Below are 14,965 nucleotides of genomic sequence, written 5' to 3' on the forward strand. Positions count from 1 at the left end.
CACACTGAAGGTACAGCAGACTTCCTCAGACCTCTCCTCCATAAACAGAGGTCAATGGGGTATCTCACACACGTACCCTCCCTAGCTTCATAAAAAGCCACAGCTTCACCAGCACTGACTGTCTTGAACACACCAGGACTAACTGCATTGTATGTTTTTTTCCTGTTTATAAGCAGTCATGCCAAACAGCAAGCCCCACAGGTATCTTCATAGTCCTTGTTTTTCCCCTGCCTCCCTCTACTCCCATCTCCTGAAACACTCCCTCACATCTCTAAAACTCACAGTGCATCAAAGGCAAAATCCCCTGTATCTTTCATTTCTTCTCTGCACGCTGCCTTCAGCCTGGAACAGGGCTCTGAGGCAGTCTGAAGAGCTAAGATGCTGAGGGGCAGGTCCAGGCTTAGCCAAAGGTGGGGGTGGGCCGCAGCAGGAACTCCGGACCCAGAAGCAGGTTGTCAGGTTCATGATGTTGGGGTGCCCTCTGCTGGCCATGATTGGCCATGGTGGCAGATTGGATTAACCCACACTGAGGGCACCCAGAAGGGATCAGCTAATTAGACGTAAAACTGGTTCCGAGTCCAAGGTCCAAAGAGATAAATGAGAACATTGATAAATAAGCCAAACATTTCAGCAACAAACAGGGACCCAAGGATCAGGCACTTCGGGGGCTGGGGGGTGGTATTTGTAGCATAATCTGTGACAAGAAAGAGTGTGAGCTCAATCATGTGTCCTTGGCGGGGGTGGACACACATACTTTTCCGAGGGCACTAACCCTACCCTTGCCTCGGTCTGTGTTCTCTCTAATCCGGCTTTCTGTTTGCCCTCCCAAAGACGGATCACCTGGGGAAATAGTCAGTTCAACCCTCCTCCCTCCTCCTTCCCCAACATAGAGATGGGGGCAGGGAACATGGTGAAACCGCACGATCTGGTTTTCAGCACTGCCTATCTGTCTCCTACCCATGTGACCTTGGACAATTTATTTAACCTCTCTAAGCGTCAGCGGCCTCATGTGCAAAATGAGAGTGAAAATCTCTACTCCCCGCTGGGAGGATTAAGTGAAGTGGGGCATGCCAGGTGCTGACACATGGCACGTGCTCCACACTTTCCCTTTCTCTCTTTTTTCCTTCACACGGATTCAACCCTTACCGAATTCAACTCTGCTCCAGACCCCGCCCTCCATCGCCCTCCCCTTCAGCAAACACCGAGGGAGGGGCCGTTGTCTCTCCTCCTCCACCCGCTAAAGTGGTCAGAGTCCAGAGAGCTGAGGGCCCAGCGTGGATGACCAGGAAGGAGACTGTCTCCGTTCAGCCTCCGAAGCCCAACTGCCCAACTGAGAGGATGAAGGTCTCCGCGGCTGCCCTCTCTCTCCTCAGCTCACCATTACTTCTGCCATTCACAGCCAGCCAAGTGAGTCCACCTGTCCCTGAAGGGCGGCAGTGAGAAAAGGGAACGGGGCAGCGAGGTGATGCTAAGAGTGCTGTCAGGTCTCTGTCACCAGCCCTGGGGCCTCTCCCCTCCTGCACACAGAGCTGCTGCCTTCAAACTCTTCGCTTTGTAAGTAGAGCTGAGCTGTGGTCCAGATCCTTCTGGGGTTGGGCAGTTTCAGGAAGCTGGGTCAAGGTTACATCAGGAATCCCAAAGACAGACAGCAGGAATGATCATTTAGGAGGAAAAGCCAAGGGAGAAGCAGAAGAGATAATAATAAATGTACGCAATGAGGAGGGAGGCAAGGCAAGTGGATGAAAAAAGCCATAGAACCTCTGGGAGGGCAGGATGAAGGGAGTCAGGGATGAGTGATGTTTGAGGCTAAGCCCAGGAATGGGGAGTCTGAACCTAGACACCCCTTGCTTGCAGTGTCTGTTGTAGTTTGCTGGGACTACCACGGCAGCCAAAAGAAGTCCTGGTGGGATGCCCACGTGTACCATTTGTGGGTTTCTGGGCCCCTATCTCCATCCCCCAGCCTAGGACTAAATAAAGTCTGGAGAAAAGAGAAAAGGGGTTGAAGGAAGTTGAGAGGTTTTGGAACTATGGGATGCTTGGGACATATGGAGAATGGGGCTTGTTTTGCCCACTCCCTAACCCTGCCTCTACCATCATTTATGAGGGCTGGTGATAGGGACGGGACCAAGGCACTCAGGCCTTCTACATACCCGCCTCCAACTGCCCCAGCCCTTCCTTTGTCCCTAAGGCTGCCCTTGGCATATAGTCTGGCCAGATTCTGCCTGTGTAAACACTCAGGGGAGCAAGGGTCACACACACCATGTAATCTGCCCACACGCTCTCAGGGTGCCCCTGGTCTTTGTAAACGTTGCCTTGAGAACCAGGGTCACTGTGGGTACAGGTGCCTCTGGTGGGTGGGACAGGGCAACAGTGCCCTTCGGGAAGGTCAAGCAGGAAGAGAAAATGGCCCACCCAAAGCACGGGTCAGGCAAATGATTCTCTCGAGAAGTCTCAGGCTTTGCCACCAGCTGGAAGCGAGGGTCAGGGATTTGCACTCTGCAGGTTTGGGGGCCGGGTGAGGTGATATCCCCAACTGATGAGCAGGCAGGGGAGCCCAAGGGAGACACAGTGATAACCCAGCCGAGTCTCGTATCCTGCGAGCGTCAAAGAGAAGGGGAAAGAGCCATTTACAGGCCAGAAGAGTGGCCATTACAACCATTAGCTCTTCATTACAGCAAGCGTTGAGTCTTTCTGTGCCAGACTCTGAGTTAAGGGCTTTACAAGCATTCTTTCAACTAATCCTCACCACGATCCTAGGACGTAATTTTTTACCCTCGTTTAACGGGTAAAGACACCCAGAGATTAAGAAATTTGTCCATGATTCAAGTCACTAAGTCGAGACTCCAACCCAAGCTGTCTGACTCTGAAGCCTAAATATGAGCCTTTTCCTCCTGCCCTGACTTCTGCTCATCTCCCCATCTCAGCCTCCTCCCTGACCTCAGCCTCTCTGGTGCCTCTAGCACAGAATCCAGGCTCCCTATCACAGCTCAGAAGAGGTGTGGCCCTCCCCTCCCTCGTCAATATCCTCCCCTCCTACATCTTCCTTCCCACCTTGCATTGCAGCCTCCTGGAACTATTCCGTCCCCCCAGACACACTGGGCTTCCCCCACCTCAGGCCTCCATACATTTCTTTTTTCCAGATCCCACAACCCCTCTGTCTGCCTAAATCCTACTCATCCTTCAGGAATCAACTCAGGCACCACCTGCTGTAGGACTTCTTCCTCAGCCACCCAGGCTGGGTTAGGTACCCCTCATTCTGTTCCCATAGCATCTTGTGTCAAATTCTACTCTATCCCAGACCACGTTCTATTGTAGCGTTTATCTTTTCACTTTCCCTTTTTACCCAGACTGGTCTGTAAGGTACACAAGAGCAGTGACTGTGTCTTCCTCATGTTCTGAACCCCATAGAGCCTGGCATGTAATAGGAGCTCAATATGTGTTTGCCAAGTCAAGTTCATCAGCAAATGTGATTACCCCAGTCCTCTGTACTTGGTGACACTCAGTCCAGAGGCTGAAGGTTCTACAGAAGGTTCAGCTTTTTCACTTTCTCCATTATCCATCAGGCTACCATCAGTCCCTGCTGATAAATGGCTTTGCCATCAGAAAAGCAGAATGCAAGAGATGGGACATGGAAGTGGGCAGCCATGGGCTCCCTCTCTACCTCCTTGGCTCAGCATTCAACGTCATTCCCTCAGAAATTCCTGAGTCGGTGAACCCTCCACCCACCTGCTGCCTGAAGTATCACGAGAAAGTATTGCCAAGAAAAGTGGTGGTGAGATACAGAAAGGCCCTCAACTGCTACCTGCCATCAATCATGTAAGCACCGCTCCGCAGACATTTCTATGGAGAGGGAAGGGGAGCCCAAGGCTGCAATGGGGTGCACAGAACCAAGTCTCCATGCTAGAACAGGGGAACAGTGGTTAAGGGCCTGGGCTTTGACTCTCACAGGACAGGCCTGGGTTTCGTTCTTGATTTTTGCCACTTAGAGTTGTGTGGCCCAAGAAATGGTGGCCATAATGAAACCGAAGCCTGAGGGTCTAGGCGGAGTGGGGAAGGGGCTGAATGAAGAGACGATGAGGTCTAGAGGCCAGAGAGGGAGGCCTTCTGAGGGGACCCAGGTAGGGGAGGCCTAGGGAGGTGGTACGGGGCATGAGGCAAGCCCCGCTGTGAGCTAGAAATGGGGAAGTGTCGACTGGACCCCCAGCATACTCTATGACCCATGACAGTCTAACTCTGCCTCCACAGCTTCATCACCAGAAGGAAACGAGAGATCTGTACCAACCCCACTAACGAATGGGTCCAAGAATACATCAAGGATCCCAGACTACCTTTGCATCCTTCCAGGAAGTTGGTCTAGGTTAACATTATTTGATCTGAGAAAGGTCAACCCCAGATCCTCAACTGCCCATGGTGGTCAGGCCTCAGTGGGAGCCCAAGTTTGGGGGAAAAATTTTGCAACCCTGTGAAAACGCAGGCAGCCTTGTGGTCTGAATGACAGAGTTACATTCAGAGAAGCAGGCCAGTGATCCCACAAAGTAAAGTGTTTCAAATATATTCTCAATCTCTGGAGGACATGCCAAAGTTAAGGGAGGAGAGCAGGGATACATTCTTAATGCACAGAAAAGCATCTTTCACATCCTCCTCCTTGCTCTGCTTTCAGGTCCTCACATCACTCCAGCCGTTCTAAATGATCAGACCACCTCTGGCCTCTCACTCACTGAGACCCAGAGGACTCAAGACTTTTCCTGTCCACCCTTATCCCTTTTCTAGGTCTCTTTTTTCTTCTATTATCTTTTCTTTTAAAAAATAACATTTTTCTTAGCAGGCCAGGGTGGGAATATTCAAATACTAGTGATTTTTGTCCCTGTTGCAGAGATTTTGCTGGATCCCCTGATATCGGGTCTTCCCCAGGGTGACGTGTGTACAGACAGTGCCAAAACAGAAAAGGAGGTGTGAATCCCTAGCTCCCGCTCTAAGCTTTGCACGGCAAGGGAAGGGCATTAGACCAGGTTGGGGATAAAAATCTTGATCTAAAATGCAACCATTCAATAAATAAAATTTGCTTTATTGCCAACTTGATTTCTAATTTCCTGCCTGCTTTCTGCTAGGGTGGCAGAAACTTAATCAAAGTTTTTGCAGGGGCTTCTCCACATTCCCCTGAGAAATTTGTCAATTTGGGGGACTGGAAAGTTTACATGGTACCAAGCCCAGACATATATACTCCATCTCCCCTTCTCCCTACCCCTCTGTCCCCAGCTCAACAACAGGGAGTGGACTCAGACAAAATCCAACATTCCCGCAAAATGGTGTTATGCAGGCAAAGCAAAATCAGGCAACTAAAGCTATTTAATTGGATAAACAAATAAATTTGCTGAAGTGATCATTCTGAAGACTGGCCATCCAAAGACTTGGATTCTGATAAATTGACCCATGCCTGCCCCCAGTGGCCCCCACTGGTACTGCATCATCCTGCCTCCCTGCCTCCCCACCACAACTGACGCTAATCGATCCAGATGGCCACCTGACTCCAGATGGCCAATGAGACTCTCTCTTAGAAATTTGGACCAGAGAAACAAGTACCGGTTGCTGTTCGAGCATCGTCCCGAAGGAAGTTCATTGTCCCTATGAACTCATCCACTGAAGCCCCTGGAGCTGCCCTACTTCCTGTCCCCACTCCAGGCTTGGAGGTTTGGTTAATCTCAATTCCATGAGATGCCCCAGGATTCTTCCCACTATTCCTGTTTTGTTTTAATTCCTAAAGGACCATGGTGGCATTTAGCACCTCCAGAATAACTTTTCGTTGGTTTAGGTCAGTTCTGGTTTGTGTGTGTTAAAACATTCGCAACATTTTTACCACGTTTAAGTGCACAGCTCATGGCATTAAGTACACTCACAGTGCTGTGCAACCATCACCACTATCCATCTCCAGAACGTTTTCATCACCCCAAGCTGAAACTCTGTACCGGTAAACAACTTCCCACTCCTCCCTCCCCACAGCCCTCAGGAACCACTATTCTACTTTCCGTCTCTATGAACTTGACTCCTCTAGGTAACTCATGTAAGTGGAATCATACAGTATTTGACGTTTTGTGACTGGCTCATTTCACTTAGCGTAATGTTTTCCAAACGTATCCATGTTGTCAGGATTTCATTCCTTTCTAGGCCTGAATAATATTTCATTGTATGTATCTACCCTGTTTCGTTCGTTCATTAATCTGTCCACAGGTATCTGAGTACCCGCTTTTCTTTACATGAGCCAGAGTTAGCAGGTCTTGGGTTCTGTTACTTGTGCCCAAATCACTTTAACTTGTGCAGTTACCTGTCAATCACCATGCTGGCCGGGCAGGGGCTCGGGGCAGGTAAGGGACCGAGGCTCTGGCCTTCCCCTTGTTCCCCCACAGGGGTCACTGCTACCTGCTCTAATCGCCCCCAGGCTGTGAGCTGCTCCTGTATCCAGGGATTTCTCTCCACCCTCCCTGAGATCAAAGCTGAGAGCTTACAGCTGACTGTGACCAAACATCCTCCTCCAGGAGCTCACATCCCAGGGATGACAGAATCACCAACAAATACAACATAGCCAGGCTGGACCTTTGCTCGCAGGGGCCAGAGTGAACATAGAGGGGTGGCAGGGCTTGGACTGACACAGGAGCCGGACTAAGTTCAGTGTGTACACCCAAGCAGGAGGTTTCAGAGTCCTTAGCCAGCGCGAGGGTCAAATCAGGGAACCCGAGTTCAAAGGCCTTAGGGACAAACTGAGGCTGCAAACAAGAAGCAAAGGCCAGGATCAGGATTCTGGCAAAAGCTGGAACGGAAATGTCATTATTTGTCTTTTTTTTTTTTTTTTTGGTCTATCAGAGGAGTTCAGGGTTGAGATGTCAGTCCAAAAACCTAATTGAAAATCTATATACAAAGTCAAATTCTTACCCTAGCACATAATATAAAGCTTGCCAGAAACTCCTAATAGTTCAGGACCAGAAGTACTTATCTCAGGTGCATTCAATTGTCTTTTGTTGGGTTTTTTTGTTTGTTTTTATTTTTTGGCCGCTCTGCTCTGCATGTGGGATCTTAGCTCCCACCAGGAATCGAACCTGTGCCCCCTGCAGTGGAAGCACAGAGTCTCAACCACCGGACCACCAGGGAAGTCCCTCAATTGTTTTTAAAGAGGGCTATTCCTAGGCTTTTCAAGGTAGATAAATGCCTGGCTTTAAACATTCACATGCATGAACACAGACACACACACAGGAAGGACCTCCTCATTCTGACACACAGGGGTCTCCCAGCCCTGATGATCCTACATGGAAGACCTCACCCACATAACCTATGCTCAGACAGCTTACATGACTGTCAGCCCGGTGGATGAAGGTGATCGACTGGAAGGGGGTGAACAATAAGGCCTGGAATAGTGGGGTTTCCACTCCCTTTGTCAGAGAAAGGGGTCGTAAGGGGTGAAGGCCACACACAGCAACATGAGGAACCAGTGCGTGGGACAGGAAGGGAAGAAAGTGAGGAAGCAGCTCTGGGCAGTACAAAAGAGCATCTTACCTGGCACCGAGAGGTCTGGCCGCACGCCCCCTCTCGTGCATCCATCTGGTGCAAGTGAGGATTTGCCTGGGACAACCAGATGCCCCGCGGCTAGCTCTGGCTGGCCTGTAAGAAATGCTATTCGTACCCCAGAGCAGCCTCCTGAGACGGGCCAGACGAGCAAGCATTTCCCCTGCACCTGTATGTGCGTAACCACTGAAAGTCACCAGCAGCCTCGATGAGGATATGGGGGACAGACACAGTTGATGCAACGGTTTAAAAGCACTGGCTCCACACTCAGCAGACAAATCCAGGTTCAGATCCCAACTCTGCCTCTTACCCTGACAGTAAAATGCTGTTAGTCTTCTAGCAGATAGAACAAGAATCCCTCTCGTGGAGGAAACAACCATGGTTTAGAAAATGTGTCTGTAATCCCAGTGAAGGCAGGAACCTCTCCCAGGACATAGACTGGGACCAAGATTTCAGGGGAAGGGGTGAAATTGCTCTGCGTGAACCAAGAAGAGTGACTGTTTTGCCTTTGAAAGCCAGAGGTGTGAGACAGGGCCAGCACCTCTAGACCAGAGATTGGAAAATGTGAAGTAAGTCATTGGGGATTCACGGAAGTCTCGTGAAAGCTTTGGATTCCCCTCGACTGTAAGAACTGGAGAAGTGGAAAGACCCCCAAGCAGCTCTCAAGATCCAGGGACATGACTGGATGGCTACTTTAGGTGGGGTGGTGAGGAAAGGCCTTACTTTGGGGGTGACATGCTCCTTGAGAGCTAAATGACCAGAGCAAATCAGCCATGTGAGGACTGATGGGAAGAAAACTTTCCAGGCAGAAGGCATAACCAGTGCAACAGCCCTAGGCAGGAGCCAGCTTGGCCCAGGGGACAGTGTGGCTGGAGCACAGGGGTGAGAAGGAGACCAGCATGCGCAGTGGATACAACCAGTGTTGACACTCAGCCAGCTCCCCTCGGGAGCTGCTGGAGCTTTGACACATCGTAATAAATTAAAATGTAACCCGCTCACTGGGGTCCAGAAATGGTCGTCTGCTCAGAAGCTCTCCAATGGCCCCAGAAGGCCATCCTAGCCTTTGGCTAGGGCCTCCTGGGGACAGGGATCTCCAAGTGAAGACCTGTTCTCCCATCCAGCAGCCATAGCCCGCTTCCCCAGCTCAGTTCTGCCAGCCTTTTCCAAGTCCTTTCTGAGTCAGTCCTCCTTGCCCTGCTTTGACAGGCTAGGAACCAAGGTGACCCCTGTCCTTGGGCATCCTTGTACGCAAAAAGACTCCAGCTCGAGGTCCCCAGTCGCTGGGAGAGCAGATTAAACTTGGTGCAACCCCAATGCCACAGCCTTGTGGAAGTCCAGGACCCCCCCCGCCCCCACTCCACTGCCAAGATTTCCTTCCGTTCCTTTGGCCTGTTTTCTCCCTCCCCAATCTCCCTCCCCAATCAGGAGTCCCACACCAGCTCAGCAGCAGGTATCACCTTGCTGGATCTCCTCCTTGGTAAACCAGTTTCTCTCCCTGCCCAAGAAAGAAGGCAGGGCCAGCCTCCTCAGAAGGAGGAAGGCATGATGTAGAGACAGGAGGAGAACCTGGAAACCCTGCCCCTTCCACCCCAAGAGGAGAGGCAGAGGAGTAGAGAGTGAGAGCTCAAGACAAACAACCAGAGAGCAGTGTGTCATGAAATCCCCCCTTCAGACCAGAGGTTGGAGGGAAACCTGAATTCAGAGAACCTTGTGTCCAGCCCTAGTAATTGTGGTGCATCCATACAATGGGATACTACACAGCAAACCACTGATAAATGCAATATGAATGGATTTCACAGATGTGATTTGGAGTAAAAGAGTCAGACCCATAAGAGTAAATACTATGTGTCCATTTACATGAAATTCAAGGACAGTCAAAACAGTCATAGACATCAAATAGTGGTTACCTTTGTGGGATGGATCTTCCCTACAAGAGAACGTGAGGGAGGGAATTCCCTGGGGGTCCAGTGGTTAGGACTCTGCACTTCTACTGCCTGGGGCCCAGTTCAGGGAACTAAGATCCCACAAGCCCTGTGGCGTGGCCAAAAAAAAAAAAAAGAGAGAGAGAGAGAACATGAGAGAAACTTCTGGGATGCTGAAAATAAGGTTGGGTGATGGCTACACAAGTACTGATATATCCATGTGCCAAAATTCATCAAGCTGTAAGATTTATGCACTTTGCTCTATGCAAGTTACACCTCAATAATCTTTTTAATAAGGAGTTGAGGGAGTGGTAAAGCAGAGACAGCAGTTTTGTACTCTGCTCCCTTGGGAGCTGCACATCTATCAAGATAAAAACAGCTGGGATTGTGCAGATGGCACTGATGTAACCACACGTGACTGTCCGGCCATATTCTACTACTCCCTGTAGTATATTCTACACTGTACTTTATATGGCATTTTTAAATGGGAAAGGGGATGGAGAAATGCCCCTGGCTATAGAGGGGCATGACCCTCTTAGGGACTAACCCAGGTTACCAAATCTACACACATGCAAATGCAGGCCACACCGCTCATAGGAGTTAACAGTGGGGAAGGAAGCTCTATTGGAAGGGAGGCTTCCACATTTTATTTATCCTGATAGGATATTTGGGGGTATTTTCCTATTGTTATCCCCTCTTCCCTTCCCTCATTCAAGCCGACAGTCTGCACCATGCAGCTCCTGCATCCCTCTCAGGGGAGAGAGAAGGCAGGGCAGAGAGCAAAACTGAAGGTCTCTTTGGCTTGTGTGTTCTAAAAGCTTAAGCGCCCTGCACAAAGAATAAAACAAGATTCAGGGCTTCCCTGGTGGTGCAGTGGTTGAGAGTCCGCCTGCCGATGCTAGGGGACACGGGTTCGTGCCCCGGTCCGGGAAGATCCCACATGCCGCAGAGCGGCTGGGCCCGTGAGCCATGGTCGCTGAGCCTGCGCGTCCGGAGCCTGTGCTCCGCAACGGGAGAGGCCACAACAGTGAGAGGCCCGCGTACCGCAAAAAAAAATAATAATAAATAACAAGATTCAAAGCATATTTCCTTAATGTCTTCACCAGAATTATTAAAGAGTATGGATTTCTTCCAGGATGAAAAGAGAGTCCTGCTGGGAGTTTGGGGTTAGTAGATGCAAACTATTACATTTAGAATGGATAAACAGGGATTTCCCTGGTTGTGCAGTGGTTAGGACTCCACGCTTCCAACTGCAGGGGCACGCAGGTTTGGTCCCTGGTCGGGGAACTAAGATCCCACATGCCGCGCGGAGCAGTCAAAAATAATAGAATGGATAAACAACAAGGTCCGACTGTATAGCACAGGGAACTATATCCAATCTCCTGGGATAAACCATAATGGAAAAGAATATTAAAAAGAATGTGTAGGGCTTCCCTGGTGGCGCAGTGGTTGAGAGTCCGCCTGCCGATGCAGGGGACGTGGGTTCGTGCCCCGGTCCGGGAGGATCCCACGTGCCGCGGAGCGGCTGGGCCCGTGAACCATGGCCGCTGAGCCTGCGCGTCCAGAGCCTGTGCTCTGCAGCGGGAGAGGCCACAACAGCGAGAGGCCCGCATACCGCAAAAAAAAAAAAAAAAAAAAAAAAAAAAAGAATGTGTATATGTGTATAACTGAGTCACTTTGCTGTACAGCAGAAATTAACACAACATTGTAAATCAACGATATTTCAAGTTAAAGAAAAAGATAATGAAACGCTCTTTAAAAAAAAAAAAAACAAACAGGGACTTCCCTGCCGGTCCAGTGGTTAGGATTCCAGGCTTTCACTGCCAGCGACCCGGGTTCAATCCCTGGTCAGGGAACTAAGATGCCGCAAGACACGCAGAGTGGCCGGAAAAAAAAGAGAGTCTTGGTTTGGGCTGGAGGGAGGCAGGTGCAGCCTGGGCATTCCAGCATCACTGCCAGGAAGCAGGTGTAAACAAAGATAAACAAAGAGCACTGCTCACCACCCAGTTCTACAAGGATTAGGTCATAGCCCACAGCAGTCGCTGGCTGACAGCACACCCTGAGGGGAAATTAAGACAACAGGATGACGTACTCTGTGCTTCGGACAAGCAGGCCCCTTTGTTAGCTAGATATTTATCTTGGGAAGAATTTTAATGAACCCAGATTCTCACATCTTCCCATACACAGAAAAGCACTAGAATCATTAACTTGAGATACCTTTTCTTTGTGACTAGCAGTAATCTTTTACAAAGATGTCTCCTTGACCGCATGTATTCTCTAGCCTGAAATCATACATGTACCGGTTTCTCCCCCACCTCTTCAGAGCAGTTTTCTCAGAGCAGCTGAGAGGTTGTCTCCCAGGCTATAGCCCTCAGTAAGTCCCGGAATGAAACTTGAACTCACAACTCTTTTTTTAAATTTATTTTATGTATTTTTGGCTGCATTGGGTCTTTTTTTAAAGTTATTTTATTTTATTATTATTTTTTTAAGATTTATTTATTTTTACTTTTGGCTGCATTGGGTCTTCGTTGCTGTGTGCGGGCTTTCTCTAGTTGCAGTGAGCGGGGGTTGCTCTTCGTTGCCGTCCTTGGGCTTCTCATTGTGGTGGCTTCTCTTGTTGCAGAGCATGGGCTGTAGGCACGCAGGCTTCAGTAGTTGTGGCACATGGGCTCAGTAGTTGTGGCTCGCGGGCACTAGAGCACAGGCTCGGTAGTTGTGGCGCACGGGCTTAGTTGCTCCGTGGCATGTGGGATCTTCCCGGACCAGGGCTCGAACCCGTGTCCCCTGCATTGGCAGGCGGATTCTTAACCACTGCACCACCAGGGAAGCCCAAACTCACAACACTTAATACTGTGTGTTTATCTTGAAGTTGACACAGGGAGACCCAAAGAAGAAGGGCTGTGAAGAACATCCAGGCAGATGGGTCACAGCAGCCCTGGGGCAGGTCTCCCTGTCCTCAAGTGTGACCCCAAACTATCGGAACACCACCAGACCCCCACTAACCCCAGGGAGGATGACTCAGCAGTAACTGGTGGGGACAGATCATCATATGGGCCCCCCAATGCCTGGAACACCCCAGAAAGGCTGAGGTTAAAGTGTCCCACCAGGCCAGCAAAAAGGCAGGCTAAAAATACACATCAGACTAGGTTATAGAGGTAAAGTTTTCTTTCCTATAAACCTGAGTCCGTGGACTTAGAGTCCAGCTACAACTCTAGGTACTTCTACATTATTTGAATCTGTTTTGATGATCTGAATCTCTTCTATGTTTGTGTTTTACTTGCATAATTTTCATTAACTTTTGTTACCCTGTGTCTCTGGCGTGGAGACCCACAAGGAAGGAGTCCGCTGAGGGTGTTCCCACTGTGGCCTCCCTGCCACTTTGGTGTGACCTCAGACTCGCTTGACCCTTCATCCTGAGGCTGAACCACAGTGGGACCTCTGGCTGCCTCCCCCCTGGGCTCAAAGAGCAGCCTGTGGCTCCTGGCCGCAGGACTGGCAGGGTGCCTTCCCACCTGCCTTCCTACAGAACAGAGTCCCTGTCAGCACCACCGTCCCACCTTCCCCACCCCCCACCCCCCACCCACCCCCCACCCCCGCCCCGGGGAGGAGGGGGGAGGGGGAGGGCCCATTCCTCTCCAGCCAAGCTCCAGAAATCCCCCTCTGCCTAAGCAGCCCTGGCCTTGCTTAGTCTTGTGTTTACCTCTCACAACGGCAGGGGACTGTCCTCCCAATCCCGCCTGGGAGCCTGAAATGGAAATTCTGCGTCATGAAAGTGCCTCCTCTTCCGCTTTGCTAGCTGGAGTTCTCCCCGTCACTTCCTAAAAAGCATCTGTTTCCAAACCCATTTCTGACCCTGCAACCCTGTCACAGCCCAGCTTCAAGAAGCAAGAGGCGGGGCAGTAGGAAATGAAGAGGAAAATGACACTCAGTGGCCATCTTTTTATCTCAGGCACTTTACACGTGTCACTTAATCCTAATATCTACCCTTCAGGGTGGGGATTAGCTGTAGGACATGTGAGAAAACTGTGGAGAATGCAGAGAGCTAAGCAACTTGCTCCAACTCACACAGCTAGTCAGTGACCAAGCCAAATTTCACATCTATGTCTGTCTGACTCCAAGGTTCTCAGATGGGACCAGTCAGTGCCTGACCCGCCGCCCCCGTGGTCTCTATGGGCCATCGTCATAGAATCTACCCTCCCAGCTCAGCGCCCAGGGGTACTAGCTGAGCAAGTTCTTATGCCTCCACTGCCCAGTCTGTTTCTCCATTTCCAAGGCCCCAACAGAGGAATCTTTTCGGTCCGGCTCACCCTTTTAATCCAGGCCACACAACAGCGGGCAGTCCCTCTACCACAAGCACCTGCAACTCTGCCCCAGAGCCCACCCACAGCAAGATGGTAATGCTGGGGAATTCACCCTGAAGTAGCCCTCGAACAATGATAGACACGCAGTGGTGAGCAAATCACTCAGCTTCTCGCCCCTGGGGGAACACTCAGAGTGCCCAGAGGTCCCCAGAGGAACTGAGTCCAAGGTGCCCCATTACAATGGTAATCTGCTCAGTAAAGAACCCTGCAGGGGCATCCTTCTTTTTTATGCTTCATTTCTGTTTCCCTACTGGAAATTCTCGGGATCACCTCCCAGTGAAGTACTTGCACTCAAACCCTTGTCTCGTGGTCTGCTTCCAGGGCAGCCCAACCTCAAAGGTGTGAGAGAAAGAAAAGTCAAGGATGACTCCTAGGTTGTTGGCCTGACCAGTAGAGCTTCAACATCTTAGCGTAAGTAGCTACATATCCCGAGCCTTTGCCATGTGCATCTGGCTGGGCCTGTGACATAGTTTGCCGATTAACTATCCCAGCCGCAGTGTGCAGTGTACAGGATCATCCCCATATTACCAGGAAGGAAACAGGCTCAGGAAAGTTCAAGCCTTTGCCCAGAGTCAGACAGCTAGTAAGTGGTGGAACTGGTTTTCAAGGATCTGGAGGTGAGAGAGGGAGTAAGTCCACCCTGCTTTGGCTTGGCTGCTCAGAACATGGGATCAAGACGACCCCTATTTCCACTAGCCAGCCCCTCACTCCCAACAGGAAAGTTCTCCTTTCCTCACAGTAGAGATTTTTAATGGTGCTACCATTCACCTTTTCACCGATGGAGAAAGTGGAGGCAAGAGAGAAAGAAAAGAGAGAGAGAGAGACCAAAAGTACGGAGGGTGGGAGAGAACAGACAAGATAATGACAGCTATTTTGCAGTGAGTGCTTACAACACGTGTGCTAAGCCCTGTTCAATTCTTTACGTCATCTCATCTTGCCAAAAGCCTTGAAGAAAGAATTGTCTAAAACTATCCCCCATTTAACAGAAGCAGGTGTTGGGGGGGGGGGGGAAGGACAAGCTCAACAGAACAGGGAAGAGACGATCCAGCCCACCTGACATCTCGGTGGCCTGGGTCCAGCCCCACCTCCCTGTGACTCAGCTGCTGTTTTCCATTTCTTTTCTTTCTTTCT

General features: G+C 50.3%; 1 protein-coding gene and 1 long non-coding RNA gene across 2 annotated transcripts in view; one reads left to right on the forward strand and one right to left on the reverse strand.

Moving 5' to 3' along the window:
- The first annotated feature begins 1,503 nt into the window (after positions 1-1,503).
- On the forward strand, positions 1,504-4,745 carry CCL16 (C-C motif chemokine ligand 16). The gene is given in 3 exon segments (XM_032617103.1): positions 1,504-1,554; positions 3,564-3,816; positions 4,246-4,745. Coding segments are annotated over 2 exon segments (438 nt in total). The 5' UTR covers positions 1,504-1,554; positions 3,564-3,628; the 3' UTR covers positions 4,496-4,745.
- Positions 4,746-12,216: 7,471 nt separating this feature from the next.
- Positions 12,217-14,965, reverse strand: part of LOC116745949 — a 41,155-nt gene continuing 38,406 nt past the window's right edge. The window contains exons 7-8 of the long non-coding RNA XR_004347590.1: positions 13,174-13,218; positions 12,217-12,371 (exon numbers count right to left, since the gene is read on the reverse strand). This is a non-coding gene — a long non-coding RNA (uncharacterized LOC116745949). The remainder of the gene's footprint in view (positions 12,372-13,173; positions 13,219-14,965) is intronic.

Source organism: Phocoena sinus, chromosome 20 (assembly GCF_008692025.1).
Source record: "Phocoena sinus isolate mPhoSin1 chromosome 20, mPhoSin1.pri, whole genome shotgun sequence".
Lineage (NCBI taxonomy): Eukaryota > Metazoa > Chordata > Mammalia > Artiodactyla > Phocoenidae > Phocoena > Phocoena sinus.